This window comes from Oncorhynchus tshawytscha, linkage group LG34 (assembly GCF_018296145.1).
Source record: "Oncorhynchus tshawytscha isolate Ot180627B linkage group LG34, Otsh_v2.0, whole genome shotgun sequence".
In the NCBI taxonomy this organism is placed as follows: domain Eukaryota; kingdom Metazoa; phylum Chordata; class Actinopteri; order Salmoniformes; family Salmonidae; genus Oncorhynchus; species Oncorhynchus tshawytscha.
The window spans coordinates 13809463-13827152 of record NC_056462.1 but is presented as its reverse complement, the minus strand read 5'-3'; the positions used below and the strand labels follow the sequence as shown (position 1 = coordinate 13827152).

Sequence of the window (17690 nt, the reverse complement as noted above, 5' to 3'; positions counted from 1 at the left end):
ATGGGCACATCAGCAGATCTTTCACCTGGTCGGCTCTGGGATTTAAACCAACAACCTTTCGGTTACTGGCCCAACGCTCTTAACCGCTCGCCTACCTGCAGCTCGAGCAGTGACCTCGACGCCGACACAGTCTTGCACAAAAGCCGAAACAGAAATGAATTTGTACATGAGTAGAGTAGTACATATGCCATCATGTTACCAATAATTGTACACTCCTGCCCACCCTCCTCCCCCACCACCTTCTCTCAATGTACACCATTGTAGTTGACTCCCCCACCTCTCTATGTACAGGATGGTAGTTGACTCCTCCCTCCACACCTCTCTATGTACAGGATGGTAGTCGACTCCTCCCTCCACACCTCTCTATGTACAAGATGGTAGTTGACTCCTCTCTCCACACATCTCTGTGTACAGGATGGTAGTTGACTCCTCCCTCCACACCTCTCTATGTACAGGATGGTAGTTGACTCCTCCCTCCACACCTCTCTGTGCTCCTCCCTCCACACCTCTCTATGTACAGGATGGTAGTTGACTCCTCCCTCCACACCTCTCTATGTACAGAATGGTAGTTGACTCCTCTCTCCACACCTCTCTGTGCTCCTCCCTCCACACCTCTCTATGTACAGGATGGTAGTTGACTCCTCCCTCCACACCTCTCTATGTACAGGATGGTAGTTGACTCCTCTCGCCACACCTCTCTATGTACAGGATGGTAGTTGACTCCTCCCTCCACACCTCTCTATGTACAGGATGGTAGTTGACTCCTCTCTCCACACCTCTCTGTGTACAGGATGGTAGTTGACTCCTCCCTCCACATCTCTCTATGTACAGGATGGTAGTTGACTCCTCCCTCCACAACTCTCTATGTACAGGATGGTAGTTGACTCCTCTCTCCACACCTCTCTATGTACAGGATGGTAGTTGACCCCTCTCTCCACACCTCTCTGTGTACAGGATGGTAGTTGACTCCTCCCTCCACACCTCTCTATGTACAGCAGGCTAGTTGACTCCTCTCTATGTACAGAATGGTAGTTGACTCCTCCACCTCTCTATGTACAGGATGGTAGTTGACTCCTCCACCTCTCTATGTACAGGTTGGTAGTTGACTTCTCTCTATGTACAGCAGGGTAGTTGACTCCTCACTCCACACCTTTCTATGTACAGGATGGTAGTTGACTCCTCTCTATGTACAGCAGGGTAGTTGATTCCTCTCTCCACACCTCTCTATGTACAGGATGGTAGTTGACTCCTCTCTCCACACGTTTCTATGTACAGGATGGTAGTTGACTTCTCTCTATGTACAGCAGGGTAGTTGACTCCTCACTCCACACCTCTCTATGTACAGCAGGGTAGTTGACTCCTCTCTCCACACGTTTCTATGTACAGGATGGTAGTTGACTTCTCTCTATGTACAGCAGGGTAGTTGACTCCTCTCTCCACACCTCTCTATGTACAGGATGGTAGTTGACTCCTCCCTCCACACCTTTCTATGTACAGGATGGTAGTTGACTCCTCTCTCCACACCTCTCTATGTACAGGATGGTAGTTGACTCCTCCCTCCACACCTCTCTATGTACAGGATGGTAGTTGACTCCTCTCTCCACACCTCTCTATGTACAGGATGGTAGTTGACTCCTCCCTCCACACCTCTCTATGTACAGCAGGCTAGTTGACTCCTCCCTCCACACCTCTCTATGTACAGCAGGCTAGTTGACTCCTCTCTATGTACAGGATGGTAGTTGACTCCTCCCTCCACACCCCTCTATGTACAGGATGGTAGTTGACTCCTCCCTCCACACCCCTCTATGTACCGGATGGTAGTTGACTCCTCCCTCCACACCTCTCTATCTACAGGAGGGATGTAGTGATAAGTGCTGTAAGGTTGGATGCCCTGACAGACTGTTCAGACAATAACCAGTGATCTACAGGACACAGACACTGCTGCTGGCTGATTTATCTGACAGACGCCTCTCTGATAGTGGACTGTCCTGTATCCAATGAGATGATTTATCAGAGTGGAGAGTGGAGGAGAGAGGAGACTAGCTTAGCACACGTATGCACATAAACAGACGCGCACACGCACACACACACACACACACACACACACACACACACACACACAGAGACCTTTAACTGAGTCAGCATTATCTATTTATCAGTGTTGTGGATGGAAACCTTTTTAAGTGATCCACCTTTGAAGGCTCTAGATCCGACATGGTGACAGAGAGAAGCTAGGCCACGGTTCGTTGTCATGGAGAGAGCCTGTCACGGCGAATTAAGGCCGTTGTCGGTGAGGAGAGAGGCCTTGCGGAGAGAGCGCTGTGCTCGGACTGACGGAGTCTCAGAGATGATAGTCACATAATACCCAACAAGTCTCAGCTTTGAAGGATCCATCGCAAGCAATTACCTGAGAGGAACAGGATGTCTTGATACTCCGATTGGGGAGCTGGATCAGAGCCATCTCTTCCATCCCTCCTTTTAGTCCAAAGGATTCGACTTAACAATGAGCGTGGATGCAGTTCCTCATCAACCCAAAGTTAGATTGTCATCCCAATGAAAATAACATTTCTGGTTGACTTACTAAAAAGCCCACGGATGCCAGAAAACCAATGAGTTCATTGAAACATTAAACAGCAAAATGAAATGCCTTCCTTTATCAACAACCTTGGAAACAACAACTGGACCTACGGTACAGGATACTACATCTACACGACTGTACCTCATCCTAGAGAGAGAAATGCTGGATCTATCACTAGGTAGAGTTCAAGCCATGTTTATGAAACCACACCACCACGCCATTATTCCATCACTTTGTATATGCTGATCAATACAACCACAAGAGACCAAGCAATGAAGCAATAACGTCTCTGACATTAATGTCTCTGATCTCAGATCAAAATGGATCTTTAATTGGGTAGAGGAGTAGCGTTCTTTACAGACGGGGTCCTATCAAACAGTGGTTTAGTATCCCCTCCTCAATGCCAGGCTGAAGTGGCCCTGTGTTGTATGTCTCATACGAGTCGTGATTAAAAACTCCTCTGTGGCCCCTAGCCTATCGACCTCTGACCCCAGTCCCACTCCATCTCAACCCCTCAGGAAATTAATAAAACATTTCAGACATGATAGCTATCGCATCGTGCCATCATGGATGAGAAGGATGAAGTGAGAGGAGGGGGGGAAGAGAGAAATCTATCAAAATCATCTCAATCTCCTCCAGCGGACCAACGCTTGGGGCTCACTCATTGGGGTCTACATTCTCAAGATGGCCGCCGATTGAAGCGCTTCCTGTGGGGTTCAAGAGCATTTCCTGTGCCGGAGGGCACTGCGGCTGGCGTATTTAACATCATCAATCACTCCCTGCCTGCCTTTCTTTCTCTCACTTTCCCAGTCAGAGAGAGAGAGGAAACAGAGGTGCATGCAAATCACAGGAAAAAAAATGTCATTATCGCCACAACACAAGTCTGGCTGGAATTTAACCCAGGGAAGAAAAACAGATCTCTCTCTCTCATGAGATTATATATATATATATATCTCTCAAGGTAGATCATATCACCAACACCCCCTCCCTCCTCCTTTCCACACAACAACACAATTACATTTGCTTCGGCTGTGAGAGAATTTGGTTGGATGATTTACTGAAGCAATCAACGCCATCTTGGACCGTTCCCTTTTCCCATAGAGAGAGAAAGTCATAATGCTTCAGAGAGACAGAAAGAGAGAGAGCTAGAGAGACCAGTGGGACTGGGGGCCAGGGGCCCTCTTTCTCTCGGTCGGCAATCACCAGATTCTGCCTTTGATTATATTAGCATTAAACAACACCCTGACAGATATGACAAATAGGGGCATTAGAGCATGTCATTTATTCTCCACTCCCTCCCTCTCTCCAGGACCACTAGGGTTCACTTCCCCTCCCCGACGTCCCCGCGCCCCGCTAGCCCACATCCACACTGCCCCGGTGACACCAGAACGGATGTGTAATCTCTCTAGATTACCTCTCTTTTGGAGAACAAGTGAAGTGAATAATGGGAAGTAAATGGGATGGAGGGGAGGAAAAGGGGAGGAGGAGGGGAGGAAAAGGGGAGGAGGATGAAAAAGGCAGATGAAAGGCGGTGTTTCTTTTTAAAATAAAACAGATTAAAAAAAGTGCAGTGCGGTCTGAGAGAGAGGTGCCATTAATCAATTGTGTTTTCTGTTTTTTGTGGTGTTTTAAATAGGAAACCCCTCTTCTGCTAACAAACCAGGCCCAGCGGGGATACAGTTATTATCCTGCATCTTTGGTGGTGTGTGTGTGTCTCTGCACTGTGGGGGTGTGTGTGTGTGTCTGCTGCACTGTGGGGGTGTGTGTGTGTGTATCTCTTCACTGTGGGGGTGTGTGTGTGTGTGTCTGCACTGTGGGGGTGTGTGTGTGTGTGTCTGCACTGTGGGGGGTGTGTGTGTATCTCTTCACTGTGGGGGTGTGTGTGTGTCTCTGCACTGTGGGGGTGTGTGTGTGTCTCTGCACTGTGGGGGTGTGTGTGTGTGTCTGCACTGTGGGGGTGTGTGTGTGTGTCTGCACTGTGGGGGGTGTGTGTGTCTCTGCACTGTGGGGGTGGTGTGTGTCTCTGCACTGTGGGGGTGTGTGTGTGTGTGTGTCTCTGCACTGTGGGGGTGTGTGTGTGTGTGTGTCTCTGCACTGTGGGGGTGTGTGTGTGTGTCTCTGCACTGTGGGGGTGTGTGTGTGTGTCTCTGCACCGTGGGGGTGTGTGTGTGTCTCTGCACTGTGGGGGTGTGAGTGCATTTGGTTGGGTACTTGTCTGTATAGGAGCAGTGTATGTGTTCTTACAAGCCTATAAGGAAATAGTATGTTTGTGATTATGTACGAGGTGTGTCTCTCATCCATGTGTGTGTAACACACTGTGTGTGGGTGTGTTTGTATGTGTGTGGATGGGTGCTTGTGTATTTCTGTGTCCTTGTGTGTATGTGTGCGTGTGCGCATGTGTGTGCGCATGTGTGTGCGCATGTGTGTGCGCATGTGTGTGTGCATGTGCGGTATATCCATGAATGTGAATGTCCAGCAGACCATGGCCTCTCCCTGATCCCTGCTCCCCACCATTAGCTGTGTGATCTATCTCCAGTTTATTGACACCCAGCCCATTGATCTACTGCTGCACCACACCTGCTATGATTCCTCCATCAGCGCCGCACTAAATAAACTTGGACACAGAACACAACCAAACAGAAGGGGAGGCTGCTAACCGGAATCAATGCAAAGCAGAATTTCCCCTCCTCATCAGGTTGGCCCCAGCCACAGAGGAACGCTGAGGGCCACTGGGGCCGACGCTAAGGGTCAAAGGTGGACGGACAGGTCGGGAACCCTTGACCTTAAGGCCAATATCAGCTGTCATTAAAGATGCCTTCTCTCTCGTTTGGAGAAAGGGAGCGAGAGATTGGGGTGACTCTGGAATGGCCTGAGGGGAGGTGAGGAGGAGAGATAGGAAGAGATGGTTCCTCCATCTCTCCATCCTGAAGTTACTGCACTCAAGGTGAGGACGATAGGGACGATAACTCAGATGGGGTGAAGAGGAGGAGGGATAGAGAGGGAGGGAAGGAAAGAGAGAGGTGGAGGTAGAGAGAGACAAAGATGGAAGACTTGCCTGAGAACAGAGCAGCATGACCAGCTCTACCACCGAACTGCTGGACTTCATACACACCAGACCTGGAGAAAGAGAGGAGGGGAGAAAGACAGGGAGAGAGAGAAAGGAGGGGGAGAGAGAGGACGTGGAGAGCGAGAGAGAGAGAGGGAGAGAATGAAAGTTTAAACTAAAATACAAGTTCACTGCCATGACAGCCATTTTGGCTGCCTTCTTCAGTGAAAATGTAGACGTGTGTAGTACTGTGTGCACGCTCCAATGAACCCACACACACACACACACACACACACACACACAATCTGACCAGAAGGACCTAATCCGGCGACATCTGCATGGGGACAGAGTAGTATCGATGTGGCCTAATGAGTGGACATGATGTTACTGTAAACTAATACATATTGGGCCTTGTATTACAGGCTGAGACGTGGTTCAGCATACGTCTCATTGATCCTATAGTGGTGGAAGGTCTGAGGGGAAGAGGGGGGCAGTGGAGTGGCCAGGGGTCATTTCATATGCAGAGAGGAAAAGGGACAGTGACCTCTGCATTCTCAGTTACTCTGGTCTGTGCACGCCCACGCACACACGCATGTATGGACACACACGCATAATCCCCCCACACTCCGACACACCCACCCACAACCCCCCACACACACACACACACACAAATCCCTAACCCCCCTCACCCCCCTGCAGCTATCAATCAACTTTCCATTTTGTTTGGTGGCAGTAGACATCCCAAACACTCCCATTAGTGGGCTGACCCCTGACCCAGGCCTCTAGGACCCGCCCCTCCCCTCCCCTCCCCTCCCTGTACCACAGCACAGCAACAATCAGTTAGTTAAAACTGATCCACTGTACTGAGGCCTTTACCAGCCTTGATGTCATTACCAAAGGGCCTGTGTTAGTGCTGTTTAGATGAAGAAGTGTGTGAAATGGCCTGTAATTCTGCAGTGTGTATACTAGTGTGGCTGTGTCTGAGGGTGGGATGGTAGGTTTAGCCCTCAGATCATTGACAGTCAGGTTGGAAATCTAGAGAAACCTTTTATTGGGATAAGTGGTTCATATAAAAGACGAGTTTGATATCATTAGAATCTTGTGTGTGTGTGTGGTGTGTGTGTGTGTGTGTGTGTGTGTGTGTAAGGACTTTGTGACATCTGCTGATGTAAAGAGGGCTTTATTAATGCATTTGATTTGTGTGGGAATCCATGTGGTCCATGATGCTCTCTAGACGGGTACTTACTGGTGCCCTCGATGAGGAGCTCCTGTCCGTGACTACCCAGCAGGGTGCGAGAGAGGAAGGGGGCAAAGTCCACAAAGATCTCTCTCAGTAGGGGGGCAGCCTTATCCAGAGCATGCTCCAGCCTCTCTGAGATACTGAGGGGAAGATTAGACACTCATATTCAAACACATGCACGTTACACGTTTACATCAATACGTCAGCGCCCGGCAAATATGTAGAATAGAATATTCAAATGCATAGAGGTGACTTTATAACTGAAATTGATCCACAAAGCAGCAGCTAAAACCACTACAGAATCCACAATATTGTCTTACATCACAACACAAATAGACAAAAATTAAGAATGTGTGTGTGTGTGTGTGTCACCTCATACTGGGGGCTGTGTCCCGGGTCATTGGGGACAGCGTGGGGACAGATGGCAGGTTGGTGCTGGCTGATCCTGGTGGAAACCAGAGAGCCTCATTATTAATCTGAGAGCAGGACAGGACAGTAGACACACACGAACAGAAGAGCGTACACACACACACACACACACACACACCTCCCTCATCCACCTCAATGCATTTCTACATAAAGGAAGGAGTGGAGTATAAATGTGGTTTCTGGAGATAATCCAGTGGTTCATTATTAGTATCAGTATCATTATCAGTATCAGTATCATTAATAGCATCATTATTAGCATCATTATCAGTATCATTATTAGTATCATTATTAGCATCATTATCAGTATCAGTATCATTATTAGTATCATTATTAGCATCAGTATCAGTATCATTATTAGTATCATTATTAGCATCATTATCAGTATCATTATTAGTAGCAGTATCATTATTAGTATCATTATCATTATTGGTATCATTATCGGCATCATTATCAGTAGCAGTATCATTATTAGTAGCAGTATCATTATTAGTAGCAGTATCATTATTAGCATCATTATTAGTATCATTATTAGTATCAGTATCATTATTAGTACCAGCATCAGTATTAGTATCAGTATCATTATTCGTATCAGTATCATTATTCGTATCATTATTAGTATCAGTATCATTATTAGTACCAGCATCAGTATTAGTATCAGTATCATTATTCGTATCAGTATCATTATTCGTATCAGTATCAGTATCATTCGTACCAGCATCATTATCAGTACCAGCATCATTATCAGTACCAGCATCATTATCAGTACCAGCATCATTATCAGTGCCAGCATCGGTATCAGTGCCAGCATCGGTATCAGTGCCAGCATCGGTATCAGTACCAGCATCGGTATTAGTACCAGCATCGGTATTAGTACCAGCATCGGTATTAGTACCAGCATCGGTATTAGTACCAGCATCGGTATTAGTACCAGCATCGGTATCAGTATCGTTATTAGTATCAGTATCGTTATTAGTATCAGTATCGTTACAGTATCGTTATTAGTATCAGTATCGTTATTAGTATCAGTATCGTTATTAGTATCAGTATCATTATCAGTATCATTATTAGTATCAGTATCATTATTAGTATCAGTATCATTATTAGTATCAGTATCATTATTAGTATCAGTATCATTATTAGTATCATTATCAGTATCAGTATTAGTATCAGTATCAGTATTAGTATCAGTATCGTTATTAGTATCAGTATCATTATTAGTATCAGTACCATTATTAGTATCATTATCAGTACTAGTATCATTACTAGTCTGGTAGCAGGATATGACAATACATTGGCCCTCCTCCACACCAATACATTACTGCACTGAAGGAACGAGTGGCTCAATAAATCTAGTTTCAGAGGGTTTCCATTCTAATGTTCCAGAACGGGTGGATGTATGTGTGTGTGGGATAAGTGTAGTGTAATTGTCTGGTGTTAGATAGTGGATGATGTAGAGCTGCCTCCGTACAGCTTCCTTCCACTTGGGCACAGATCATTTTGTTCATGTATGGCCTAATTAATGCTACATTCATCAGGGAATATTCATGCAGATTGTTTTTTACAAACCAGCATGGATATTAGCAGGGTTTTCCTTTTACACACCACTATGCATACAGGATTCGTTTTCCTTTTGAGCTGATATTGGACTGAACAATTTGAAAATGTTCCAGTAAATAGTGAAAATTAATTTCTATAAAGTAAGCAAAAAAGTCGACTTATTTTAATTAACACATTTGCTTTCATCGCTTTGGGCGCATATTCATGAAATGACTTCCAGGTGCTTTACGACACCGTCCTCGCGGCAGAGACACACGAGTCTATAACGTCTACAAAGCACAACGTTTGATTGATCTGGCAATAAATTCTATTTCACTGTCGCCCATAAATTCCATAATGCCCGGCTGAATACATGGAGGCGAATCCTCTGGTGTTCGGTGGGCTTGTTTTCCCAGCCGTAAGGAAAGGTCTCAGAGCGGGGATAACTCTTAGGGAATGACAGGCTGTGGACTGGAATGTGTGTGTGTGGACACGGGGCCCCGTCTTTAAGCACCACTGTGCTGTGTGGCCCGCTGAGAGGCTCCCGGTGGACATGAAGTAGCTCCTTCAAACAGTGGAGGAGTAAATTAACTTCTCTCTATTAATCCTCCCACTGGCCCCCCTTAAACCCACACACACACACACACTCCTCTCAAACCGCGCACACACACACACACTTACGCAAACATTTCCCACCTAAAACACACACACACACACATATAAAACATGCTCTATCCACACACAGAACATGAAAGGAAATGTCAATAGGTCTTCTGCCCAGTGTTTACCAACTGTCACCATGGACTAAAGGAGTCCTACTCCACTCAATAGACAAGACTTCTACTTGAGTTGAAAGAAATTTGAGCACTTTTACTAAGCTGAGCCTGGTGCATAGAAAACAATGTGGACTTGATAAAGTTTAAACATGAATCTATAACTTGTTAAGCATAATTTATCATTCATATACACTGTATAATTCATAGTTCTACAACACACAGATCACTCGTTCTTTACCTAATGTCAACATGGCATCATCACATTTAAGCCAAACCTAAATAAATACCCCATTAAGACAGAATAAAAGTCCGTATTAGGGCTGCAGTCAGGGTACTGTACTATATAGTGTCTGACAGTGATCCCTGATTACGCACTAATCCTGTAATAATGCTGCTCGGTCTGCCTGCTCTGCTGTGTTCCAGGCTAACTGGATTACACAGCGTGGAGGGAACATTCAGAAAGACACACTGAAATACTATCCTACATTTTAGTCATCTAGCAGACGCTTTTATCCAGAGTGACTTACATGAGCAATGAGGGTTAAGTGCCTTGCTCAAGGGCACATCGGCAGATTTTTCACCTAGTTGGCTCGGGGATTACAGCCCCAACGCTCTTAACCACTAGGCTACCTGCCACCTTATACTGAGGTACTCATCTATGGAACCTAACATAGAAGTACTGCGAAGGCTTAAGGAGGCAGATTAAGGAGTGGTATCAACACAGGTTTTAGGAAGAGCCTGGGGACGGAGCCCCGCCACGCCCCGACTCTTTTACTGTCAGATAAGCTGCAAAACGCATCATATGGTGACACTTTCTGTATTTTGAAAGTTCAATATCTTGAAAACTTCACTGCAGACAAGCAAAACATTCCGGGACTGTATCAACAGTGGACTAATGAAACAAATAGCAAAAGACTGTTTTTTGACAGGTATTTTCCTTGGGCTTGGCTAGCTGGAATTCTTGGTGTTGTCACTGACTTCTTCTTCGACGCAGCTCTGACGTGCCGTCTCCGTAGCATGGTGACCTTACTGCTGGGACACCTAACATACCTCCTAATGTCTGGGACTCACCGGCTGCAGCTTCAGCGGTGGTGCTCTGGGAGGCATCGCCCGTGGAAACCACGGCAACGTTGTTGACTGGTGTCCCGGCGGCCCCCACAGCAGCGGTGGCTGATGGGACAGGAGTGGAGGAGCCTGGGGACGGAGCCCCGCCAACCTTCTTGGGCGCCACCCGAACGCTTCTGTAAAAGATGAGAGTAAATATGAAAATGTGTGTTGAATACTATTACACATTAGAAAATCCATTCCTTGAGACATCTGAATAACTAAGGACATAAGAACAGAACTTTAATCATTCTAGAATATAAACAATAGTGATGTCAGTTTAGTAGGCATACTGCATAGTGAGATGTGATTGATAAGACAAGCTGCAGCATGCGAAAACAACAGTACAGGATCCCATTTAGACAGTAGAGTCATTAGAGGCCTATTTCCCTGACACAGACTATTCAGTAATGGCTGCATCCATCTTGCCTGAAATCGATTGGCTCCCTGCAACACTCACTCACTCACTCACTCAGTAAACGTTGTGATTTATTAAAGAAAGGTGGGCCCATCCACCATTACAAATAATATTGAATCTTCAATACATTGTTAGGGATGTGACCACGACAACATACAACATTGGAAAATCTGGATTCTGGCTCGAAGACAAATGGAGCACACACGACAGAAAAGTAGGAATTCCTGATAAATAAATCTGATATATTTTGGTAATCAGCTGGAAGGAATAGATCATTCAAAGGTATCAGCAGATGAACCTCTTTCTTACACAATACAGCTCAAAGAAAAGAAGCTACCTCACATTGTTCTTGCTATGCATCCCATTTGTTTTGAGCCAGTTGGGACACAGCCTTTGTAGTGGTTTTACTCCTCTACTATTGTTTTAAACACATGGATAACAGACATGGTCATAGACCCACAGCAGAAGCTGTAGTAAACTACTTTACCCTTAGGATACCTTAGGTTACACTAGGGGTGGGCAACATGCGGCCCGTGGACAAGATCCGGCCCGCAAGCCCATTCATTCTGTGTCCCGCTGGAGGTTTGGGGCGGGGGTTTGGTTAAAAAGCACTCTAGGCCACTCTTGAACATCTACAAATAGATAGAAGGTACGTAGACATTATAATGACCCTATATGTTTACACTGTGTCCCTGTCCTCAAGGTCCCTACTGTATACTATGGTCCTGGTCTACCCCATCCATAACAGTGGTCTGGTGTAGGTTACAGATGATGTGGACGTCGATTAAGGCAGGCCCCCCGCAACTCTCTGAGTCAGAGGGGTTGGGTTAAATGCGGAAGACACATTTCAGTTGAATGCATTCAGTTGTACAACTGACTAGGTTTCCCCCTTTCCCCGACCAATGCTGTATCACTATATCTCTACAGTATGGGTCCTAGTGTACTACCATACGTAACATATAGTGGTCTGGTGTGCTACTTGAGTCACAGGTTACTAATACCAGTGTATCCCTCTCCCTAGGGGCCAGTGCTGTAGGAGACCTGGTGCTCTCCTATCAATAACATCCTTACAGGAAGAGAGCGGAAACAGCGTCTGGATAAAGCTGTCAGTTTAAACTAGGCTTCCCGACAGGCCAGTGGCCCTATCAAAGTAGACCTGGGCCTTCTTATCAGTGCTGACACAGAGGGAGCATGGCCTAATCACTACCTACTGGTCAAACACACATACACCACACACACAAACACAAGAGAGAGAGAGAAACTCACACACACAGAGAAACACACACAGAGAGGAGTATGTATACTGGGCTTCAGTAGCTCCGCAGACAGAAAGCTGGCGTTGGTATCAAAGCAGGGCCTGGATGATTTAAGACGGCAGATGACACACATTAGGCTGAAGGTACTTTGGATGTTAAACACTGACTGGTTCTGACCCCGCTGTGATCTATGCTGCAGGATGATACAGTCTGGCTGCAGAAATACCAGCAACGGTTTAGTCTACTGTCTTCACACACACTGTTTAGTACATACAGGTAATGTTTTAGCTACTTCTGCTGAATGCACTTATGTAGGAGACCTGTCCGTTACTATCCGTTCCTCTGGATAAGAGTGTTTGGCATAATTTCTCAAATGAAAACAATGTATTCCACAATGATAGTTGTCTTATTTGGTGTTGTAGTCTTATTTCTAGAACAGGGTTACTGTCCGTAATGTATATGTTAAATTCCTTCCAATCCATCATTGAACAGGAATCAACTTCTGCTGGCTATTTTCAAGCATATCACAGGTTTATTGCCAATATGGCCGCTCTATAATTGTGGTACTGTATAACCATCTGCAGTTCCAATGTTGAATCTGTGACATTAATATGACTTAAAGGGACAGTTCACCCAAATTACAAAACAAGGTATGACAGCAATCCACACTTTGGTTAAGTTTCCTTGGCATTGTTTACACATGCTAACGCTTTAGCATTTGTGGCACAAATCCCATTTATGTCATGGGACCGATATTAGCATTGTTCGCGCATCATGTCCAAATCATTTATAAGTGACTTTCTTGAGCTTCACAATCAATTTGAGATACTTTCGGATGATTTGGCACCAAACAATCAAATATCGGCTCAATGACTTGGATTTGTGCCACAACGGTGCGGATAAAGTTCGGAATGACACAGTTTCATAGGTGCAACATCTAAAAGACCTGCATCATTACACAGAGCTCTGCCATTTCTAAAGGGACCGATTTGTTTATGGAGCCTTTGCTAATGTTAATACGTGGCCCATATACTGCAGAACGAAAGACGTGTATGGCATTGTGGGGGGGCGGGTAAGTTTCTCAAAACCAAGTGAAATCACACAAAAGAGGACTCTTCTATAACATGCCCTTTACACAAAAAAAATAGATATTTGGATGTAAACCGTCAACTTCACCTCAGCCCTTAATTAATGGCCCTACTTCTGAACAGTAAAGGACAGAAGAGATAGGAATTAATACGCTAGCTAATTAGCCTCGGCTCACAGTCAAAAACCCACCGCTGTCCCTTCGCAGTGGTTGGTAACAACTATCCTATTCTGCTTTACGCTTAACCTATTTGTAGATCGAACAATAAAATAGGATGACTCTCCAGGACCCTAGCTTACTAAGCAGTAACTTTATACACAGGCGCTCACTTTCTCACTCACACTTTCAGCCTGTAAGCACATTCCTCGATTCAACTCTTAGGAATAGCACAGATTAATGAAATTGCTTGTGTTTACAAGGCGGCAAGCCCGGTTATTGGTTAAAACTCTAAATGATTCAGGCCCTGACAACCCGAAACCCAGAGCTTTGCTTCTCCCAGCTCCTCTCCTGGTCGTGGGTTTAACAGTAACAGCCAAGCACCTGCTCTGACGGCTGATTAATCGACAGGGGCGTGGGGCTCAACGATAAGTGTAGCTAATAACCTAACTGAATAATTTAAAGGCCTGAGTTGCTGGGGAACAGATGGAGAACCTAACACCAACCCTGTACTGCCACACACCACCCCCCCACCCCCTCCCCATGGGCTTGACATAGCCTTCTCTTACTCATAACCAGTGCAGAGAACCAGACCATGGTCTCTCCTGTCTCTCTCCAGCCGCTGTCGACACCTCTCTCCCTGGGTGCTTCACATCAGCACCACCCCTGATACTAGGGACTCCCATCCAATCTAGTCAGTCCCTTCTGGTATGACTTAGAGTAGACACATCTGACACTGCCCTTTCTGATGGCTATAGTACAGAGTATGTGAATTATTTAATCATCCAACACGTCACGCTAAACATGTTCACGTACCGTGTTTTCAAACATGGTTCACACTGCAAAAGAACAACAGGCCATTAGTCAGACTCCACATGGGAATTGTTAAGTGGGCTAAACCATATTTTTAATTCCCAAGTGGACGTTGAGGTTATCAGATTCCCACCACAGACGAGCTTAACAGGACACATTGAAGTAAATATCCAGATGAACGCTAACTGCATGTCTCATACTGTTGCCCCCTCCAGAGAGGCAGCCCCCCCCCTACCCCCCATTCTCCTGTTTATCCTTATGGCTTATTCATGTAAGGGGGTGGGGGTGGGGCCCCAGCGGCTGTCTGTGTGTCTGTGTCCCATGCAGTCTGGCTCTGATCTTCCTCCCTCCCCTCTCCCTGTGCATGTGAACATGTGAATCATGCCTCCTGTGTTCTTTATATCCCCACAACAACCCCAACCTCCAACGCTCTACCCGTCACTTTCAGTCACAGCGTCCGGTTGGACATGGCCTTGGTGACTTCAGTGATTAAAGACAGTAGTGTTTGGCCTGAGGACAGCAGAGGTGGTGAGAAAGAAGGGAGAGATGGAGCACCCCCCATGTCTCTCCCAGTGTGACAGGGGATCACATTAAAGGTTCCTATTCAAGGAGGCCCATTGTCATCTATCTGGTCTGACAAGTATCTCTGTCATGGCAGTATGCTGTTTGTTGATCACAGTATGTTCAAGTGCCAATGAGCAACTAGCCATGATATTTGCACTCAATAAATTCCCTTGCAATTCCTTACCACAAAACATCACATTTTCAACATGGCCGATCTTTGCGTTACAAGTCCAACTTACAGCATTCAAAATGCCTTACTAACACAAATGTCAAACTAACACCCACATTGGCTGCTGTAACTTGCCATGTAAATCACACTGCTATTCTTCCTCCCATAGATGACTGTTTACCGGGGCTCTGGTTAGCATCAGCAAATATTTGTGGACTTTGTCATAACAGGGGCATATCCCCGAGACGAATGTATGTATGGCAGAATCTAGCCGACCGGGCCTCCATCTCTCTGCCTAGTAAATAAATCAGAGTGATACTTCACCTCTGACCCCGGCCATTTTTATCTGGGAGATCCTGCTTTTTCCACGCTCGTAAATGTAAAACCCTGGGACCAGTTATTTGGATGGGGGAAGGCCGGTTGGTTCCCATATGTTTTGGCGTAGGTGTCAGTCTGTCTGTCTACACAGGCTGTCTGTCTGCACCACTGTCACTGAGACATGCAGGACTTTATGATGAACTACTGCTGTGTGTTTGAGCCTGAGCTACCTGAGCAGAGCTCGGCGATAGGGACAAGACTCCATGTTGCGATAAATTGCCCTAATTGATGTGATAACAACTAAAACGATAGCTTTATAATAGTCATGTACACCACAGTTTAAAAACCATTTACACTACTATCACTAGTTTGATGGTTGTAGCCATTCATTGTCACATTTACAAATCACTCATGTTAGCAAATGTATTTCATTTCAAACTTCACATTTCTCTAGAAAAGGCTACTTATCATCATGAACGATATCAGCAAAATGCCTGCGATAAGTGATCGGTGGTGTCCAAAAAAAAATGGTTTATCGTCCCAGCTCCATCCTGAATCATTTAAGTGATCAGATTCATTTATATCATAGAGAAGTCTCTTTCTCATTATTGTCAGAATCATTTCATTTGTTGTCTTAAAAAGATGACTCAACTCTAAAATAAATACTTTCTGGGAACTATTTTAACCATTTCAAATACACCTACATACTTATGCAGTTTGGGTATGCTCTGATGGAATTTCCCTACCATCTGAGTGAAAATGAAAAGCTAAAAGTCTGCACTGTAGAGATTAGAGTAGACCTGAGAGAGAGGAGCAGGGGAGAGCAGAGCCCAGACCTCAACACAGACGGTAGAGTAGACCTGAGAGAGAGGAGCAGGGGAGAGCAGAGCCCAGACCTCAACACAGACGGTAGAGTAGACCTGAGAGAGAGGAGCAGGGGAGAGCAGAGCCCAGACCTCAACACAGACGGTAGAGTAGACCTGAGAGAGAGGAGCAGGGGAGAGCAGAGCCCAGACCTGAACACAGACGGTAGAGAGTAGACCTGAGAGAGAGAGAGAGGAGCAGGGGAGAGCAGAGCCCAGACCTGAACACAGACAGTAGAGAGTAGACCTGAGAGAGAGGAGCAGGGGAGAGCAGAGCCCAGACCTGAACACAGACGGTAGAGAGTAGACCTGAGAGAGAGAGAGAGGAGCAGGGGAGAGCAGAGCCCAGACCTGAACACAGACAGTAGAGAGTAGACCTGAGAGAGAGGAGCAGGGGAGAGCAGAGCCCAGACCTGAACACAGACAGTAGAGATTAGACCTGAGAGAGAGGAGCAGGGGAGAGCAGAGCCCAGACCTGAACACAGACAGTAGAGAGTAGACCTGAGAGAGAGGAGCAGGGGAGAGCAGAACCCAGACCTGAACACAGACAGTAGAGAGTAGACCTGAGAGAGAGGAGCAGGGGAGAGCAGAGCCCAGACCTGAACACAGACAGTAGAGAGTAGACCTGAGAGAGAGGAGCAGGGGAGAGCAGAACCCAGACCTGAACACAGACAGTAGAGAGTAGACCTGAGAGAGAGGAGCAGGGGAGAGCAGAACCCAGACCTGAACACAGACAGTAGAGAGTAGACCTGAGAGAGAGAGGAGCAGGGGAGAGCAGAACCCAGACCTGAACACAGACAGTAGAGAGTAGACCTGAGAGAGAGGAGCAGGGGAGAGCAGAACCCAGACCTGAACACAGACAGTAGAGAGTAGACCTGAGAGAGAGAGAGAGGAGCAGGGGAGAGCAGAGCCCAGACCTCAACACAGACAGTAGAGAGTAGACCTGAGAGAGAGAGGAGCAGGGGAGAGCAGAGCCCAGACCTGAACACAGACGGTAGAGTAGACCTGAGAGAGAGGAGCAGGGGAGAGCAGAACCCAGACCTCAACACAGACGGTAGAGTAGACCTGAGAGAGAGAGGAGCAGGGGAGAGCAGAGCCCAGACCTCAACACAGACGGTAGAGAGTAGACCTGAGAGAGAGAGAGAGGAGCAGGGGAGAGCAGAGCCCAGACCTGAACACAGACAGTAGAGAGTAGACCTGAGAGAGAGGAGCAGGGGAGAGCAGAGCCCAGACCTCAACACAGACGGTAGAGTAGACCTGAGAGAGAGGAGCAGGGGAGAGCAGAACCCAGACCTGAACACAGACGGTAGAGAGTAGACCTGAGAGAGAGAGAGAGG

The 17690-nt window shown here is 46.4% G+C and overlaps 1 protein-coding gene across 4 annotated transcripts in view; it reads right to left on the bottom strand.

The window, feature by feature from the left end:
* Positions 1-17690, bottom strand: part of LOC112231646 (lipopolysaccharide-responsive and beige-like anchor protein) — a 351054-nt gene that overhangs the window by 210203 nt on the left and 123161 nt on the right. For 3 of the 4 annotated variants that reach the window (XM_042311819.1, XM_042311821.1, XM_042311823.1), the window contains exons 31-34: positions 10677-10846; positions 7237-7309; positions 6871-7004; positions 5634-5695 (exon numbers count right to left, since the gene is read on the bottom strand). In XM_042311819.1, the coding sequence (XP_042167753.1) occupies positions 5634-5695; positions 6871-7004; positions 7237-7309; positions 10677-10846 (439 nt within the window). The remainder of the gene's footprint in view (positions 1-5633; positions 5696-6870; positions 7005-7236; positions 7310-10676; positions 10847-17690) is intronic. The other variant, XM_042311822.1, reaches the window with a different exon arrangement.